The 17,680-nt window shown below is 43.2% G+C and overlaps 1 protein-coding gene across 1 annotated transcript in view; it reads left to right on the forward strand.

Moving 5' to 3' along the window:
* Positions 1-17,680, forward strand: part of m1ap (meiosis 1 associated protein) — a 44,601-nt gene that overhangs the window by 24,324 nt on the left and 2,597 nt on the right. The window contains exons 5-12 of the mRNA XM_085759870.1: positions 10,316-10,471; positions 11,080-11,233; positions 12,610-12,745; positions 13,432-13,495; positions 13,600-13,742; positions 14,208-14,323; positions 15,246-15,327; positions 17,278-17,533. Coding sequence (XP_085615996.1) covers positions 10,316-10,471; positions 11,080-11,233; positions 12,610-12,745; positions 13,432-13,495; positions 13,600-13,742; positions 14,208-14,323; positions 15,246-15,327; positions 17,278-17,517 — 1,091 coding nt within the window. The 3' untranslated portion in view covers positions 17,518-17,533. The remainder of the gene's footprint in view (positions 1-10,315; positions 10,472-11,079; positions 11,234-12,609; positions 12,746-13,431; positions 13,496-13,599; positions 13,743-14,207; positions 14,324-15,245; positions 15,328-17,277; positions 17,534-17,680) is intronic.

Consider the following 17,680-nt stretch of genomic DNA (forward strand, 5'->3'; position numbering starts at 1 on the left):
GGATACTGGCCTCAGCCTTTACAGTAAAGGGACGGTTCAAGATTTTGTCAAATTGGCCCATTGCCATAATCCTATAGCTTTAGGAGTAGGTTTGTTACCTTTAATTGTCGGTGCAAGCTACTTTTAGATCGGCGGAGCAGAGCCACGAGCTGCTCCGAGCTACGCTATGGAGGCTGATGGTATTTCTTGGTTTCCCTCATCAAACTCATCAAATACACAATCCAACAACTTCAAAACACTCTGGTGGACAAGTTGTGACCTGCAATTCACCACGCTATGAGATAATAACAGAATGTTACAAGACGGAGTTGTTTTCGAGGCAAATGCAGAGACTGCTTGCTGAAAAACTGCCCCCGACAGGAACGCGCATCAGCTGTTTTGCATGAATTTACCTCGAAAACAACTCCTCAAATGTTGAACTATCCCTTTAACCGACGAATTTCACTGGCATTGATTTTCTCATCTTGAAACAAAATCCTCAGTCGTCCCACTGTGGAGCGAGGCTTCAGCTGTCAGAGTAAAACAAATCAGATGGATATATTTCAGAGTTAGTCTTTTCAGTGTGAAATGATCTCTCTTCTTTCTCAACTCGACGGGGAAAGCTGTAGTTTGATTTCATCATTGTGATTCAGATTTGCTGTCTCCTCTTCAAAAGATTGAAATATTTTAATAAAGTCAACATGATAAGTATTACTGGAAGTAATGAAAGACGGTATTGATGGTATTTGTGATCTTGTGATCTGCTCGGTGCAGTGAACTCCACTGTGAACTCAACTCCCAGAGGATGTTAATAAACACCATTCCTACATTTTTGTGTAATTAGTTCTGTGTAAAAGCACTTTCCAGCAGACTGTTCCTCCTCAGCTTTGATTACAGCAGCACACCTGCAGTCACTCAACCCGGGGTCGCCCTCTCCCTCTCCGTCTCTTTCATCCACCTCTTTTTTTCCGTCACAGTCAGCGCCATCACTTTAGTGTGCGGTTAGTAAAAGTGCACCGAGGTGGTCAGGAGGAAACCCCACCTAGAACTGCTGACACACGAGCACACACACCCACCCACAGAGCGGAAGAACCCCCCACACACACACACACACACACACACACACACAATTGGATAATTTGGCTCAAGAACGTGCTGCTTGAATGAGTTTTCCATGTCGGCGTTTAATTTATTGGTCGATAAATATGGTTTCATGCGATCGGGGACGTCGAGATGCATGAAAATCAGGAGCGCGTGTTTTTCATCTCGCCACCCACACACATGCTGCCAAGGTCAGGCTGTTCACACGTCTGTGTGACGTTGGCAGAGCAGCAGGTGATCATACAGATGGAGACCGGCATCACTCTTCACACCAGGATATGGAACTTATTAGTTCCACGCTGAGAAGTGGCTGCTCGCTCTCGCATCACGCTCACCATTTTCCTTCATCTAACCCCGTCAGAGCATCTTGTTTATCTGTCACTACGTCTTTTAATCCTCTCTGTGCTACCTGTTTAACCAGAAAACAAACATCTCAGATCTGCAGTGACGCCGCCCTTTTGCTTTTTTTTTTTTTGTCTCCCGTATGTCACACAGAACAACAGACGGTTGGTAGAAGAAGGAGCAGGGAGTGAGTAAAAGAAAAGGGCCCTTCAGGCTGAGATGAGTTCACAGCTATTAAACACTCGGTGTCCACCTGCCTCCGTCTGCCACTAATGCTGCTCCGTCAATCATACACTCCTCTGCCTTCATCACCTCTCTCTCCAAACTAGAAAAGATTGGAAGCTGAAAATTGTATTTCTAGATCTGACAGTCTGAAGTATTGTGAGATCGCTCTAGTGGAAAATTCAAGGCAAAGTGATTTTTTTTTTTTTTTGCATGAAGGCCCACGGATCAAATAGGAGAGTCAAACCTTATTGACATTGTAATCCGTCTTCATCACAGTGATATTGAGCAAGACCATGACTCGGACTTTCACCTCTAATCATCAATGAATTCACCTTATGTGACAAAATACATCAGCATGGTTAAAACATTCTTTATCCATACATCTGAGCATGAATCATCTGTTTGTCCTATTTCCTTGCTTTTACTTTGTGATGGAGCAAAAAGACACAAACCTGCTCAGACTGTTTTATCAGCACAGCACAGTAATTAAACTCATCCCCCTCCTAAATTTAAATTTCTGTTCCTTCTGCCTCAGGTTAGTTTGTATCTTGTGCGTCTCTCTCATCTCAGCTTTCAAGCCTCTTAAGTAAAACACAAGGTCGTCCTCCCCGTCTCGTTTGAGAGGTTTGTTATTCTCTGTCCCCTCTGCAGTCTCAGCCTTGCTCCCATTTCTTCCACCCACCATATTCGTTTCTTTTCTACTTTCAGTCACAGTCACATGTGCTCATAGTCTTTTGTTTTGGTGACATATCAGTACATTATATATACCTCCTGACAGCGTGTGGGAATCACTACGAGAGTGAAATTAAATTGATTCCTTCACGTTTGTAGCTATAAATCTAACTATGGTACTGTGATTTTTTTTAAATTTTTGTATCAGATGTATTTCCTGGTCATAGTTCCCTCTCCTCTGTGGTGTGGCTCCATGAATCCAGTCTGCAGATCTCTTCTCATCCTCTGTCCTCTTGTCTTTTTCAAGTGCTTCAAAGAAGTCACCCAGCTGCCATCGTGGAGTCTCTGTGTCCTTCTCCTCCATCTCGCCCTCTCCTGTTTCCACATTCTGCTTGAAACGCAGCAGCAGATCTCCCGATGTGACTCTGCTCTCTGTCTGCTGGCCATACTCATTATAACACGATTTATTTGCATTAACATGGTTTGCAGCTCGTCTTCCCCCAAAATCCCAGATTTACTTTTTTTTTTCTCTCTTTCTCTTTAATATCAGTTTGGTCTCAGGACAGATTTGTGGTGGGCTGCAGGAAACATCTTATTAGCAGCATAATTTATAAGGAGGAACACGGAGGGATTTTATTGGTGTTGATTAATTTATTATTTCATTTTTTGGTTTTGGACTTTGCACAGAATCAGATGTAGCAAATGAGTTTGCCCTTTTTCAACTTTTCTAACTTATTTCTCAGTGTAGAATAGATCTTTTTTTTAACCTGCTCTCGCTCTTGTTCTTCCTCCTCCTCTAGTGGTGACAGCCAAGTGATAACAGCACTGTTGTTGCCCCCATCGTCCTCTTTGCCTTTCCCAGCGTCTGTCTGCTTTCATTGTCTCCATGACCGCGCGGCTCGAGCTGATTTGACTGCGAGGCAATTAGGTCACGCAGCCGCTGGTGTGTCGAGTGCCTGTGTTTCAGACCAGATGATCAATGTCCTGCTTGTCACAGTCTAAAACTACATCAATGAGCTATTCATCATTAATGCTGTGACAGACAAGGACAGAGTGTGTGCGCTGTCAGCGTCGCTCTGTGTGTGAAATATGGATGTCGGAGGGAATTTCCACAGACAGACATTCATCTGTGCCTCCTTCATGTTTCTGTAGACTTTGAAGTTCGTGTCAGGGGGAGGCATTAGGTTGATATTTGTATTGCTTCATCCCCATAATAAATTGACACATTGGTGCCAAGTAGCAATATTTTTGTTTGTGTTACATAAGCCGAGATTCTTGGTAATTTACTAATCACAAGAAAGTCATCTTGGAAAACTTGCCTTACATAATAATTCAATTATTTGAATGTTGAAACATAATTCTGCTTATTTCAACTGGGGTCTCTATTTAGTAGCAACAAGTTAGTTGCTGAGATAAAAGTTAAAAATACATTTATTTTTAACAATATAACCAGAGGCATGAATAGAATAGTAAGTACATCTACTGGAGTGATTTACTAAAGTATATTTTTCCAATATATATATACTGATGTGCAGTGAAAATAACACAACAATGCACTGATAAAAATGTGCAACAGTTAAAGGGATACTTCACCCAAAATCGATAATTCACCAATTTTCTACTCACTGTCATGCCAACGAAGGGTTGAGAGAACTTTCGGAGTCATCAAAACGCTTTTGGAGTTCCAGGGGGGGGGGGGGTCCGGCTGGCAATGGATTTTCATATAAATTCACTTTTGAATCGTCCAAAACGCACACTATGAAACATCCAGATACCTCCATACTGCTTGTCCATACTGACCCAAGTGTCCTGAAGCATAACACATGAAAAAGTTGTTCGGAAAAAAATTATTTGATCTCTGTTTTTAGCCTTGTTGTAGTTGTAGTTGTAGCTCCCAGTGGAGATGTTTATGTTTGTGCGCATGCGCGAGATTTGCTGGGAGACAAACATTCGTCTTGGCAAAGACGGTTTATAAACCAAGACCTTCCATGAGGAGTCAGCTTCCTGTATGATGTCACGTGGGCTTCTGCACGGCTACGCCCCTTTAGGGAGACCAGAGGCAGCATAGCATGTATTGACTCCAATGGGACAATTTAATGTGAACACCGATTATGGTCGGTTCTTTCTCCCCACGGTCACTGAAGTAAATTTTGGACTCATTTTTCACAAGCCACATCTCTTCTGAACAGTTTGACACGAAAATGGCAATTTTCAGTCGGACACATCAGGAGAAAATCCACTTTGTTCAAGACCTGTCTCTGTCTCTACGACACACTCTCGCGAGATTTGGCACAGATCTCCTAGGCAACGTCAAACAAACGGCCACGAACTCCCGTGAAAATGATTTAAATTATTTTTGTCATGCTGAATATGACTGGAGCCTCTCATGGAGTATCTTTCCGTATATTGAATATCTTTGGTCTTGGTAAACCACGGACGTAAACACAGAAGAGCATCTCGCAGCAAACCGCACGCATGCGCACAAACATCGACAGAGCCACTGGGAGCTACTACTACGCTACTACAACAAGGATAAAAACAGAGATCTTTTTAGAAAATTGGTGAATTATCGATTTTGGGTGAAATATCCCTTTAAAATCAATAATTGGTTGATACAATGCACAAATAGCCAAACCTACAAGAATATGATCCACATAATGAGAGCACAAATCAATTTAAGTATCCACTATATTTAGTTCTCTGAGAAAGAATAAGGGAAGGGAAACACCAAGACAGAAAGTAAATCAAACAATACACCAGGAAGTCATTTCAGTAAAACAGGAAATAAAGAGTCCAAAGAGTAGTTTAGTGGGAAGTTGTGGTTTCACAGTAATTCTTCGTGATCGTTCTAGGAATCAGAATCATGGTTAGTAACTTTCCGGAGGATTCCCACTCGTACAGGGGACAGCGTCCATTAGCTGTCTCTGCTCACACTGATCCATATCTGAATGAATGAGTAGCGTTGGCACTCTGCTTCCTCTTCTTGTAGTGCATTAGCTCACCGTGCTGCTGATTTTACCCCCCAACATGAGCTAATGTGCCGCTGGTCAGTGGTCAGGAGGACGGTGCACTCTTCCTAATGCACAGAGAGAACAGGGGATCGTTACTGGGCGTGGGCCTGGCCAGGACATGAGACAGCAGGAAAAGAAACAGGAGAAAGAGACGGGGAGGAACAAGATCCATAAAGCTTGAGTTACAGAAATCAATACATTTATGTCTGTCCATTATAATTTGTTTATGATTATATTATCCCAGTCTTAAATTCTGGTCACAGAGACAGAAACAAACAGAGATCCCCTGATGTCTCAAAGGCAGCAGTGACTGTTGGGAAATTACAATTATAGCAAGGATTGATATGAATTTATTATAATGGTCATGTTATCATAAGGCAGGTGTGTTTATCAATGCAACAAAGGGCCTCACGCTCATTCTATGGCAAAATGCTTTTCTGCAGTTTGTGTTAAGTAATTGCCTTGTTAACTGGGGACAACAGGGCACATAATAGATCCGATTAGCCTGTTGCACGTACGTTGAATTCGTAATTATGCTTCTTTCTTTTTTTGCCATCTTCATGAGTATTTTAAACAAATAGTAGCCGAGCACACAAACCCAACCTTCTTCGAAAGCATCATTCATTCAACAAAAAGAACAGAAGTCTCCAGGGAAATTACAGCAAAAGTGAAGTCATTACATTTTCATCAAATCAATAGCATTTCAAGGTTATTTGTGTGTTTGTGTCTATGTGTGTGTGTGTGTGTGTCAACTCAAGGTGAATCGCAAATGTGGGTGCCCCTCTGCAGATTTCAGAGATTCAGCAACATCACTGGGCAAAAATATCGACGCAGGTGCGAGGTGTGGCTCATCGTGAAAAATAACCAAGTCATGGTGGGTTTCAGGTTCGTTTCACAGATTGAAGATCACTTCCTGCAGTTACAGGCCAGACCGCCTTAAACCGTTGAGACAGGCGCAGTGTGAAAGCTGCAGTGGTTAGAAAAGGGTGGAGCTGAAACACACACAGCACATAGCTGTCATACTTCAGTCAGGAGAGACTTGAACACGTGCATAAAAGAGGAGGGAAATGAATCCATGGTGATGAGACCTCAGTCAGATGTCAGCACAATTGAGAAGAGGGTGTGTGTGTGTGAGAGATATACTGTATATAGAGAGAGATGAGGAAAGGAGGTGGACACAATGCAACAGCAGCAGAGGACACATCTGCGAGTTGACACTGATTGGCTGCTGGGGTGAGGTGTGAGGTGAGACAATCCATGATGCATGAAGTCTTCCTGACAAGAACCTGCGCTGAGCTTCATGAGCCCAGTTTGGAGTGTGTAGCGTGTTGTCAGATCTGATGCAGAGAGTCTCTGATATTAAAGGGATAGTTCAACTTTTTGGCAAATTGGCCCATTGCCATAATCCCTATAGTCATAGCAGTAGGTTCATTACCTTTAATTGTCGGTGTAAGCTATTTTTAGACAGAGGAGCAGAGCCGTGAGCTGCTCAGAGCTACGCTACGGAGGCTAATGGGATTTCTTGGTTTCCCTCATCAAACTCATCAAATACACAATCCAACAACTCCACAACGCTCTGGTGGACAAGTTGTGACCTGCACATTCACCACACTATGAGATAATAACAGAACGTTACCAGACAGAGTTGTTTTTGAGGCAAATGCAGAGACTGCTTGCTGAAAAACTGCCCCCGACAGAAACATGCATCAGTGGTTTTGCATGAATTTCCCTCTAAAACAACTCTGTCTGGTAACATTCTGTTATTATCTCATAGCGTGGTGAATGTGCAGCTCACAACTTGTCCACCAGAGCGTTGTGGAGTTGTTGGATTGTGTATTTGATGAGTTTGATGAGGGAAACCAAGAAATCCCATTAGCCTCCTTAGTGTAGCTCTGAGCAGCTTGCAGCTCTGCTCCGCTGTTCTAAAAATAGCTTGCACCGACAATTAAAGGTAACAAACCTACTCCTAAAACTATAGGGATTATGGCAATGGGCCAATTTGCCAAAATGTTGAACTATCCCTTTAAAACTGACGGTGGGTTTGACAGTTCATGGTTTTTAACCTTCAGAATAAAATCCACAAACATCCCATGAGGAAATCAAAGCTGATCCTCAACATAACAGCACGATGCATCTCAGATGTAGCTTTTATTTCAGACCGTGTGTGTGTGTGTGTGTGTGTGTGTGTGTGTGTGTGTGTGTGTGTGTGTGTGTGTTACCTCTGTGACCTCCCCCCTCATTGTACCACGACACCTCACAAGGACTCCGACTAAATAAACCTGCAGCAGTGGAACAGTCACTCACACACTCACACACCTCTACGTACTGTATGTTCATTGACATATTTAACCTGCGATCCGCATGTTTGACTCCCCTATCAGCGCTGTGCATACACACACGGCGTACCTGAACACACACTCTTAATGAGATTCGACCTTGCATCCTTACCTCAGCATGTGTGTCACACTCCATCTTCTCTCCCATTCACTCACTCACACACACACACACACACACACACACACAGAGGACCTGCTAATGATATGCAGGAACACAGCCAGACTTGTAGATCACAGGAGCGGGTCACTCAGTCTGACTCATAATTTAATAGATTCTTAATCTTTCACACTGACAGGGCAGAGATAAAGGAAACTGACAAAAAAAAAAGCAGGAAGCACGGAGAGACGGAGTTGGGAGGGAAGAATGATAACACATAATTGATTTTTTTTTTGTATCTCGCAGTAAACACACACTTAATGAACTCGGCAAAGACTGAGCGGCAGAGACATCTGTAGGAGGAAGGAGCAGGGTAAACAAATCCTCCATGAACACAGATAAGCCGTCTGCAGAGACCGACTGACTACGGTTCCTCGCCGAACACACACATCACGGGTAAACACTCTCACCTAACCCGCTCAGTGGGGAACACATTCCTCTGTGGATCGCTTTATGACACACACACACACACACACACACACACAGGATGAACTGTCATGAGTTATTCATGCTGCTGTGAAAAGCTCTCTCTCACCAGTCCTTCCTCTCTCTTACACACACACATTTACACACACACAGATACATACTCCATGGTCTAATTACAACATTTCCAACAGTGCGGTCCATCATCATCCCTCACCTACCACGCCCATCCATCTCTTCTTATCCTCCACTCTCCCCGCTGCTCTTTCACTTTCTGATTTATCCCCCCTCCCCTTCCTCTCTTTATACACTAACTTCCATAATTCTTCTCTCCCTCTCTCTTACTCCATCCCCTGCTATTCTCCATCTCTCTCTCTCCTGCTCTCTGTCTGATTCCCAAGACAGACATTATAAGAGGGAATGGGAATCGATTTGCTTCAACCCTTTTTCCTCCATCTTTGTCCATCTCAAGGATTTTACTCTCATCTCTCCATTAGCATTTCTACAAAGGCCGGAACACAGTTTCTCTCCCTCTTCCTTTTCTCCTCAATGACTGTACATCCACCTCGGCTTTTACTTTAACTTCTCTTTCTGTGTATTTTTGGGTTAATGTGAATTAATCCAGGCTTTTTTCCCCCTCCTCTTCCTTCCTCTTCTTCCTTTAGTTCTTTCCTTCGCTCCGTCTCAGCAGTCACACTGTATATTCTCAGGATCATAGCGGCGCTGATGCTCATGTACGGAGGGATACGGGGCTTTTTATAGCGCTGATCCCAAGTGTCAAAGAATTTCTACCACTTCTTTAATCCATATTACTCAAAGAGCAGGAGCTGTGACGTGTTGACTCCACCGCAGCTGGTTTTTTTGACACAACAAAGGAGAACTTGTATTGCAAAAGTGCCATTAGTGCATGATTTGTGTTCCCCTCCTAATCTCCTACCCTTTTCTCTCAGCTTCTCATCCAGCCTGGATCACACCACGAACGTCCATCAGCAAAAAAGAATAAAAGTCCCAAACATAATTCTCTCCCCTCAGATGAAGTACTTATTTCTAGATGAAGCACTTTTTAGAAACTTTGGCCCAGAACCAGAAATAGCTTCCGTACTGTAGCTGCCTCTGACACATGAGAAGAAGCAATGACATATTTTATTCTAGGAATTTAAAGTTTCTCATTCTCTCCAATAAAGTTTAAATACTTTGCCTGCTCTCCATCCATCTCTCTCCCTCCTTCCTGCCACCCTGCAGATCCTCTCCTTCCCCCTCCAGTCCCATTAGCTCTCTCCTGATGGGTCGTTAACTATTAAACACCAGATATAGGGAAAAGGAGGAGAGGATCGGCCTATAAGGTTTGTGTCTAGTCTGCAGTAATAAATGGACACTGGGAAATGAGAAGAGAGAGGGAGAACAGGAGAGGAGGGTGGGGCAGGTCCGTAGGGTCTCATTCTCTGTTGCAATGATCAGTGGAAATCAGTGGGAAAAACAGAGGAATGCAGAGTCAGTTCACTCCGGTCTGCTGGGTAAAGTATTGACACAGAAAATGAGAGAGGATCGACAGAGATTTACGTTAAGTTACTAAAATAAACCGAAGCAGAGCAACAGTCGGCCGCTTCCACTGTGAGTGACGATACGTCTAAAACACACTGCTGCTGTTTCCTGTGGGAAATCAGAGTCAGGTCCTCTCATCCAGACGGGATTAAGACCAGAGACACTGAAGCCCTCAGATGTCAACAAGTTCAAAGAGTCTTCAGTCACCTAGGCAGCACTGGCTCTGAATCTATTGAATCTTATTGAATGATGCTTCCATCTAGTGGTCAAAAAGGAAAATTGTTGCAAAGTTTCCCCCACCAGTGTACTGAGATCAGTTGGAATCATCTGGAAATATAGTTTTTTGAAAAGTTGAAATAGCATCTCAGTGCTGAAATGGATGGATTGGATGGATGCTGATCTGTTTCAGCTGTTTAATGTCGACAGGTCAGAGTGATAAATAGATTATCTGTATTGTAAAGCTGTGTTTTTGTGTAACTGGTCTGCTCCAGCTGTGTCCAGATATTTACGCCTCCATGTGTCCGTAGAGAGTCTGATGTTGGGGACCGAGGTCGACCTGCAGCGGGTGGAGAACAGTGTGTTCGCCATGGAAACGGTGCTGAAGGCGTGGCTTCAAGACCAGGGAGGGGACAGAGAGCACCTCCACCTGCTGCTGCCCAACCACACAGACAGCCCCATACCAGGTTAGATATCACACACACACACTTGTGCATCCACTAGTGTAGTAACAGCATGGTTCCGATTAATTTCAGTTACATACTCATTTACCCTTTACCATTTACTTAAAGGGATAGTTCAACATTTTGACAAGACAGAGTTGTTTTCGAGGCAAATACAGAGACTGCTTGCCGAAAAACTGCCCTCGATGGGAACACGCATCAGTGGTTTTGCATGAATTTACCTCTAAAACAACTCTGTATGGTAACGTTCCGTTGTTATCTCACAGTGTGGTGAATGTGCAGGTCACAACTTGTCCACCAGAGCGTTGTGGAGTTGTTGGATTGTGTATTTGATGAGTTTGATGAGGGAAACCAAGAAATCCCATGAGCCTCCGTAGCATAGCTCTGAGCAGCTCGCAGCTCTGCTCCGCTGTTCTAAAAATAGCTTGCACTGACAATTAAAGTTAACGAACCTACTCCTAAAACTATGGGGATTATGGCAATGGGCCAATTTGCCAAAATGTTGAACTATCCCTTTAAACAGAGTTCTTATATGACAATATGGGGGACAAACCGTGTTTCAGGATGGACTAAATGCTTTTAAGTGTAACGTCCTTTTGTCTCTTGTGTAGTGTGTGTGAAGTGTGACATGCAGGAGCGGCTGATAAGCCCCGCCCTCATTCCTCTGACTCCCAACCTGGGAGTGAAGACTGAGAGTGTGCAGGACTTCCTGCCTAAGGTTTCAGCCAATCAGAGCCCATCGCCACTGGCACTGAGAGTGACCAAGTAAGTCAGCAGTCTGCTAATTCTTGCTGTATCCACACACCTTGTCATGTTTTATCCTGAGGACCATATGAACTGACAGTTAATACAATACAAGTGTTGTAATTGACATTTTTGTGGCTCAATTCAAAGACAGCTACAAGGCTGGGAACTGTTGCTTAGAAAGTAACATTAAGTTACATAAAAATAAACTTATAAATACTTATAAAGTACACTGTCTCTCAAAATATCCATGTCCATCCTTGTTTGTGACATTTTTGGAAGAAGGGAGGATGTGTGTGCATGATCATGTGTGTGCTCCATGGTCCATGTGTCTAATGTAGTTTGTATTCAGCAAAATGTTCTCCCATCTATGAATGGCACCATTCTGAAAGCAGCGAGTAGTGAAATATTTCTCAGATGAGACTCATCACCATGGAATCAGAGTCTGCTTTGTTCAGCTGGTCGCGTCTGCTCTGAAGATGGAAAACACTCCAAACATCCAGAGTCAAAGAGAAAAAGAAATAGATCGTAAAACTCCGGCTCAGATTTTCCTCTCCTTTTGTTGGGACATGGTGAATGGAGAGGAAAAAAGTGATATAGGATAAACATACAGTATAAAGAAAAACACTGATTTGATATTCATTCCAGATGGTGTGTGTGCGCTAGTGTCTTTATTATGACCAGCTTTGACAAACATGGATAAACTAACTGTACAAACAAATGTGTGCACATGTCATCATCTCAAGTTACGAAGTTGTTTGTCTGTAAAAAATAGGAACTACATAATGATGATCAACACAGGAATAAGGGACGAGTCTGAATTTTGTTATGCAATTTAATTAATCCATGGAAACAGATTACAGTATAAATAGTAATGCTTTAAAACTCAACATTGTATCTGGGGATTATCAGTGACAGGTGTCTGTTGATCAAAGACTGACGTCATTCAAATACACACATGCAGAGACACAAAGTATCACACACACAGGCCTCTGCTAATAGAAAGCAGATGCTCATTCCTAACCTGACTAAACAGTTCCTTCCTCCTCCCTCATTTGCATCGGTTTTGCATTTTCAGGAGCTGCAGCGAGATGAGGTGTGTTTGTGAGTGTGCACTTTGCATACAGTCAGTACAAAAGTTATTATGCTCAGTGTATACGTGCTTTCCATACTGATGATAATGATTTATAGCAGTGACATTTAAATGGAGCTGGAGGACAGCTTGGCCACAGCAGGGATGATGATGTCATCCTCTGTTTCTGTTTCGTCTTCGCTCACCGACAGAAGAAGAACAGTCGTGTGTTTCTTTGACTTTTCAGCAGTGACGTAACAAAGACCATGAACACTTTTCTAACATCGTAGACGCATCTGTCCTTCGTTCTGTGTGTGTGTTACAGAGTTCTGCGTGCAGTGTGTGAGAGTGTGTTGTACGGCCTGCCGCTGGTGATCCGCCCCACCACCTGCTGGCAGCTGGACTGGGATGAGATGGAGACCAACCACAACTTGTTCCACGCCCTGTGTCACACTCTCAGGGTGTGTGAGTGTGTTCACTTGTTTTTTTGTTTTTTTTTTAATTGTGGCAATTGTCAATTAAAATTTTGGAACAGAAAATGTCAAACATAACATAATCTTATGAAAAAATCTAGTAACAACTTGGAGTTAATTATTCCTGGTTATGATTTACATTCTGCCCGTTCAGTAGATATGTGTATTTGCATAATTCAAATCAGTGTTATACCCTTTCCCATATCAGTAACTAGGATAGTATGAGTCATATTTCTATTTAATGAGCTATTTGCTACTGCTCTATAGCTGATATTAGCATAACAGCTGTTAACATAGCAGTCCTGGCAAAGGCTCCAGTCCTCATGTCGACTAAAAGAGGCCACAAGACGCAGCCTGGACCCTGCACCAGCTCAGTGCTGGAAGGTGATGAGAGGAATGGAAGTGTCTCACTGAACTTACAATGTTTTTCTAAACAGCTGCTGATTCTAACGTTGGTCAGGCATCAAGAGCAAAACTTGAAAACAGCTCCTTTAAGAGTAAAATCAAATCCGATTATTTATTGTTAAAACTTGTATGTTGCTCGACTTCAAATAATCAAAATTATAATGAAGTCATTAATCATTCATTTGTTACAAGTTAAATATAAATCAGCTATGACAACATAGATTCCAGTCCCTCAGATGAACCACAGCATCTGTTCCTCCCTCTTTCAGACTCGTGACCTGTTCCTGCTGCTGCAGGTGGAGTCTGTCCAGAGGTCCACAGCTGGAGGCCCAGGTCTGTATGTGTATATTTGTGTGTGTGTGAGTGTGAAAGAGAGAGAGAGAGAGCACATGCGAGTGTGTGGACTCATATGCCTCGTGTGTTTGGGCACAACACAGGTGTGTGTTCTCACTACGTCCTCCAGCCGTCCCCGTCCCTCTCCCTCCTCCTGAAGCCCGTGGTGTCCAGAGAGCTGCTGCTGCCCTGCTCTCTGCCGCTGTCCGCCCAGCAGCCTGCACCTGAGGCTCTGCACACCATGCAGGTCAGACCACACTCTGCTCGTTGTTAACAAAATGCAGAAGTAGTCCGAGGCACCCGGAACTCAGAAGCAGAAGCAGAAACAGAGCAGTTTTAATCACTTATGTGTGCACTGATACCAGGAACTGAGTACAAGGCTGATCCCAAAATATATAACAGCTCCTTACTGGTCGACTGAGTCAGCTGACTGCCTCCCTCTGTAGAACGATTATCATCACACAAACCAGCTCTGATGAAACTGAGCAAAGTGAGGGATTTTAAAAGTGCTGACATAGAAAATATTGATGTTCACAGCTGTAGTCACAATACCAGCTGATTTAAAGGGTGAGATTACCTTTTATGTTGCAATGAATTCATACATTGTTTGGAAAAAATAAGTCTGAATTACTTTTAAATGACAGGTGAGTTGTCAACTACAAACAGCAGCGTAGACGGTTTGATGGATGACTATGTTGTCTGTCTCTGTCAGGCTTGTCTCAGTCAGCTGGACGAGGAGTCGGTGTTCAACCCTCTCTGTCTGAGCAGCAACCTGTACCTGCACCTCAGGAGCAGAGGCCTGCTCTCACAGCCACGGTACCCATACAGGTGAGGGAGGAAGATGATGAGGTTTAGTTTAATAGTTTAATAAGTCTAATTGTATCAGGGACAATGTACAAAATAACATTAGTCTCAAAATGATGGAGATGCTTCTTACCGGATTCAGCTGACTGGCTACTTTTCCATCCATAGTCCCTGGGCAGGTGAGAAAGAACAATAAAAAAAGATACAAATTGTCAACGTACATAACAAAACAAACATCCATGCACGTGTGCATAGTATACACCCACTCACACGTCACAAACATTCAGGTACAAAACATATTTCATAACAGAAGGAAATAGGAACATACAGTTATTGAAATACTTCCTACTCTGACAAAGTTAAAGGTGATGGAGGAGTGTTATCCTACCTACTGTAAATGTTGAATAAGTTGAGACCTGTCTCTTGGTGTGGTGTATTGGCCAATGTGATTGGTTTGTACTGTATATCTAATCTATGTAATGTATACTGTTTTGAATTGCTTTTTGCTAATTACATTTTTTTAAGCATACATTGCATGGATTAATGTCTAATCTATGTAATGAATGCTGTTTTAACTGCTATTATTTATTGAATTATTATCAACATGTCTATTACCATCTGGCGAAGGGACTGCCGATGAAAACTAGCCCTCAGCTAATTCAGACACATTTCCTCTCTGTTCAGAAATGTTGATCAATGTGCACTGTCCCTTTTTAAAAAAAAAATAAAGAATTTGAAGAGAGGAGTGGATTTAAGTGAACATAGATGATGATGACTAAAAAGGATGATGATTATGATTAATGCTGTTTGTAATGATTATGTATCAGGTGAGGCGTATAGATAGAATTGATGAAGACAAAATAATCAGGACGTCTTGATGATGATGATGATGATGATGATGATGATGATGATGATGATGATGATGATGATGATGATGGTTATCCAGGCTCCAGCCAGCAGCCGTGGTCAGGGTCCAGTCCCAGCCAGCAGAGGGCCCTAGAGGAGCAGGAAGCCGGCAGCGTGGGCAGGTAAACAACCAGACAACCAGGCTTTATGGCAGAGTGAAGGTCATGATGTGCTGCTCATATACATAATCACAATGATATAACATGACTAATGAGCAGTGTGACAGCTGATAGCAGGAAGGGATATTTGTGTGCATCTCTTTGAAGCTGTGTGCAGACAGCGTGTCCCTCGGCAGCGCTGCTTCCTCCTCGCTCCACACCTCCTCTCTCACTAGGTGGCAGCACTCGCTGCATGCAGGTCGATGCCACGGTAGATACACAGACACAAGCACAAACTTGTTCTGAGAATGAAAATAAAAAGTTTATTCCCTCGGATTTAGAGAAGTGAAAACTATTGAGGTTGCCTCAGGTCAAAAACACAAGCCTCATAGTTTTCATGCAGTTAAAGTTAATGTTTGAAGTTATCTCACCTCTAACTAACCACAGCATTCACCGACAGCGTTCTCTCTGATGCACTTCACATAATCAGACATGACTTCATCGTGCGGTCCGGCCTCATCACCCCGCATTAAAATGCCACTTACGTAGAAGCGCACAAGTATAACCAGCTAAAGTGATGTGGTAAAAATGCATGTGTTACTGTCATGGTAAATTGTGTGTGTGATTTTACATGGTGGAGGTGGAGCTAGTTTCATTTATTTTATTGATACACAGTCAGGCAGTATGATCCAGTGGCTCCAGCCCCTCCACACAACCACAGGATAAAACCTCAGGCCTCATGAGATGATTAACAGGAAAGAAGAAAAGAACAAAGTTCAGCTACAGACTTTTTATTTTCCTTTTGCGTATTTCGTTGTTTTCTCAGTCCCTGTGTTTTCTGACACGCAGGATGATTCGAAAGGTTCTTTAACTGAAACCATGTGAGAGGGTTAGCGGGAAATGTGCCCTCGGTGGAAGTGCTGACAACATATAGGCATCTGAAACTTCACAGTGCCACCGCCTGATGTAATGTTGGTCACAAGCTGAAAAGGCCAGAAAGACGCGGTTCAGCCTCCACAGTGTTTTGTGTTAAACTGTGATAAGTCAGAAGGAATCAGTTCTATGAATAAATGTGGTGGAATCCAAATACGATGTTTCTCCGAATTGTAGAAGAAGTATCATGTTGCATAAAAATCCCACAAGGCAAGTGCATCATGGCTTTATGCCGTATGGGCTCAAATTTGGTTTTAAAGTGCTAATATGGGAAGATCAGAATGTCTCATGAAGAAGAATTAGTGAGTTCAAACGGACTGAAACAGATAATGTTATGAATCATTCTTTTATATTAGAGTTTTCACAGTGAGTCATGAATAGTAGTACAATTATCTGCCTTGTTCTTTCTGATCTCACAACCTTTTTTTAAAAGCATTTGCATCACTAAAGATTCATTCACACTTCACACTTACCCACCCCAGTGACATGGTTGATTATCAGTAGAGTTAAAATAAGACCAGAGACCTGCGTCCGTCTGTCTCACTTCAACATTTGTAGCTGTGTTGGCACCAGCTGCAGCCTGTATCTGTGGGCAGTGTGACTCATTAGGGTTGATAAGGCTGCTGACATGCAAATCCTTCACTACAGTGACAAAACTCATGTTCTTGTGCGGCGTTGTGTGGCGTCGTGTTCTCTGTTCTGGTCTTTATCCACCGCTCTGACCCTCAGCTTCAGGTCTACTGTAGGTTTATCTACACAAGCCGTCTTTGTCTGGAAACGTCTTCTTCCCCTTTTGTTCTCTTCTGTAATTCTCTATCTCTTTCTTTTTCCACCTCCCTCAGAGCCTCCGCCCCCTCCTCTCTTTTATCTCACTCTTGTCTCTTATGAATCAAGTGAACCAAAATGTCACAGTCGTCTCCTCCGCTTTATTAATCTCCCACAGTTAAGATACTTTTTTTATTATGTCTTAATTCTATGGTGTTTTTACAACTCATATATGCACTTGTTTTGAAATGCAGTGTATCTGTTGTCTCCATGCAGCCTCAAGGCCAGGGTCGCCATGTGGGAGCACACAGCAAGGTCAGGGCCACCGTGGCTCCGATGCCCTCTTCCTCCTCCCACTCCTCCTCCTCCTCCTCCTCCTCCTCCCTGGGACCTCCCCCTGCTAAGGCCTCGCGTCCAGCTCTGACCCTCCTCAGCAGCAGCAGAAGCCACCGGGCCCCGGCCCCATCGCCAAAGGAGGAAGACGACAACGATGACGATGACTCCACGGTTCTATAGTCACAACAACTGGAGGGTGAGTGGAAGAAAGTGGGCCGAGAGAGCAACACAGCGACAGGAGAGAGAGACACGTCATGCAACACGCACACATTTTAAAATCTCAACCTGTCTTTTCAAAGGGTTTTCCAGTGAGAGACGTCTCACACACACACACACACAGACA

The sequence above is a fragment of the Trachurus japonicus genome, chromosome 18, assembly GCF_045865225.1.
Source record: "Trachurus japonicus isolate A0001 chromosome 18, Traja_1.0".
In the NCBI taxonomy this organism is placed as follows: Eukaryota; Metazoa; Chordata; class Actinopteri; order Carangiformes; family Carangidae; genus Trachurus; species Trachurus japonicus.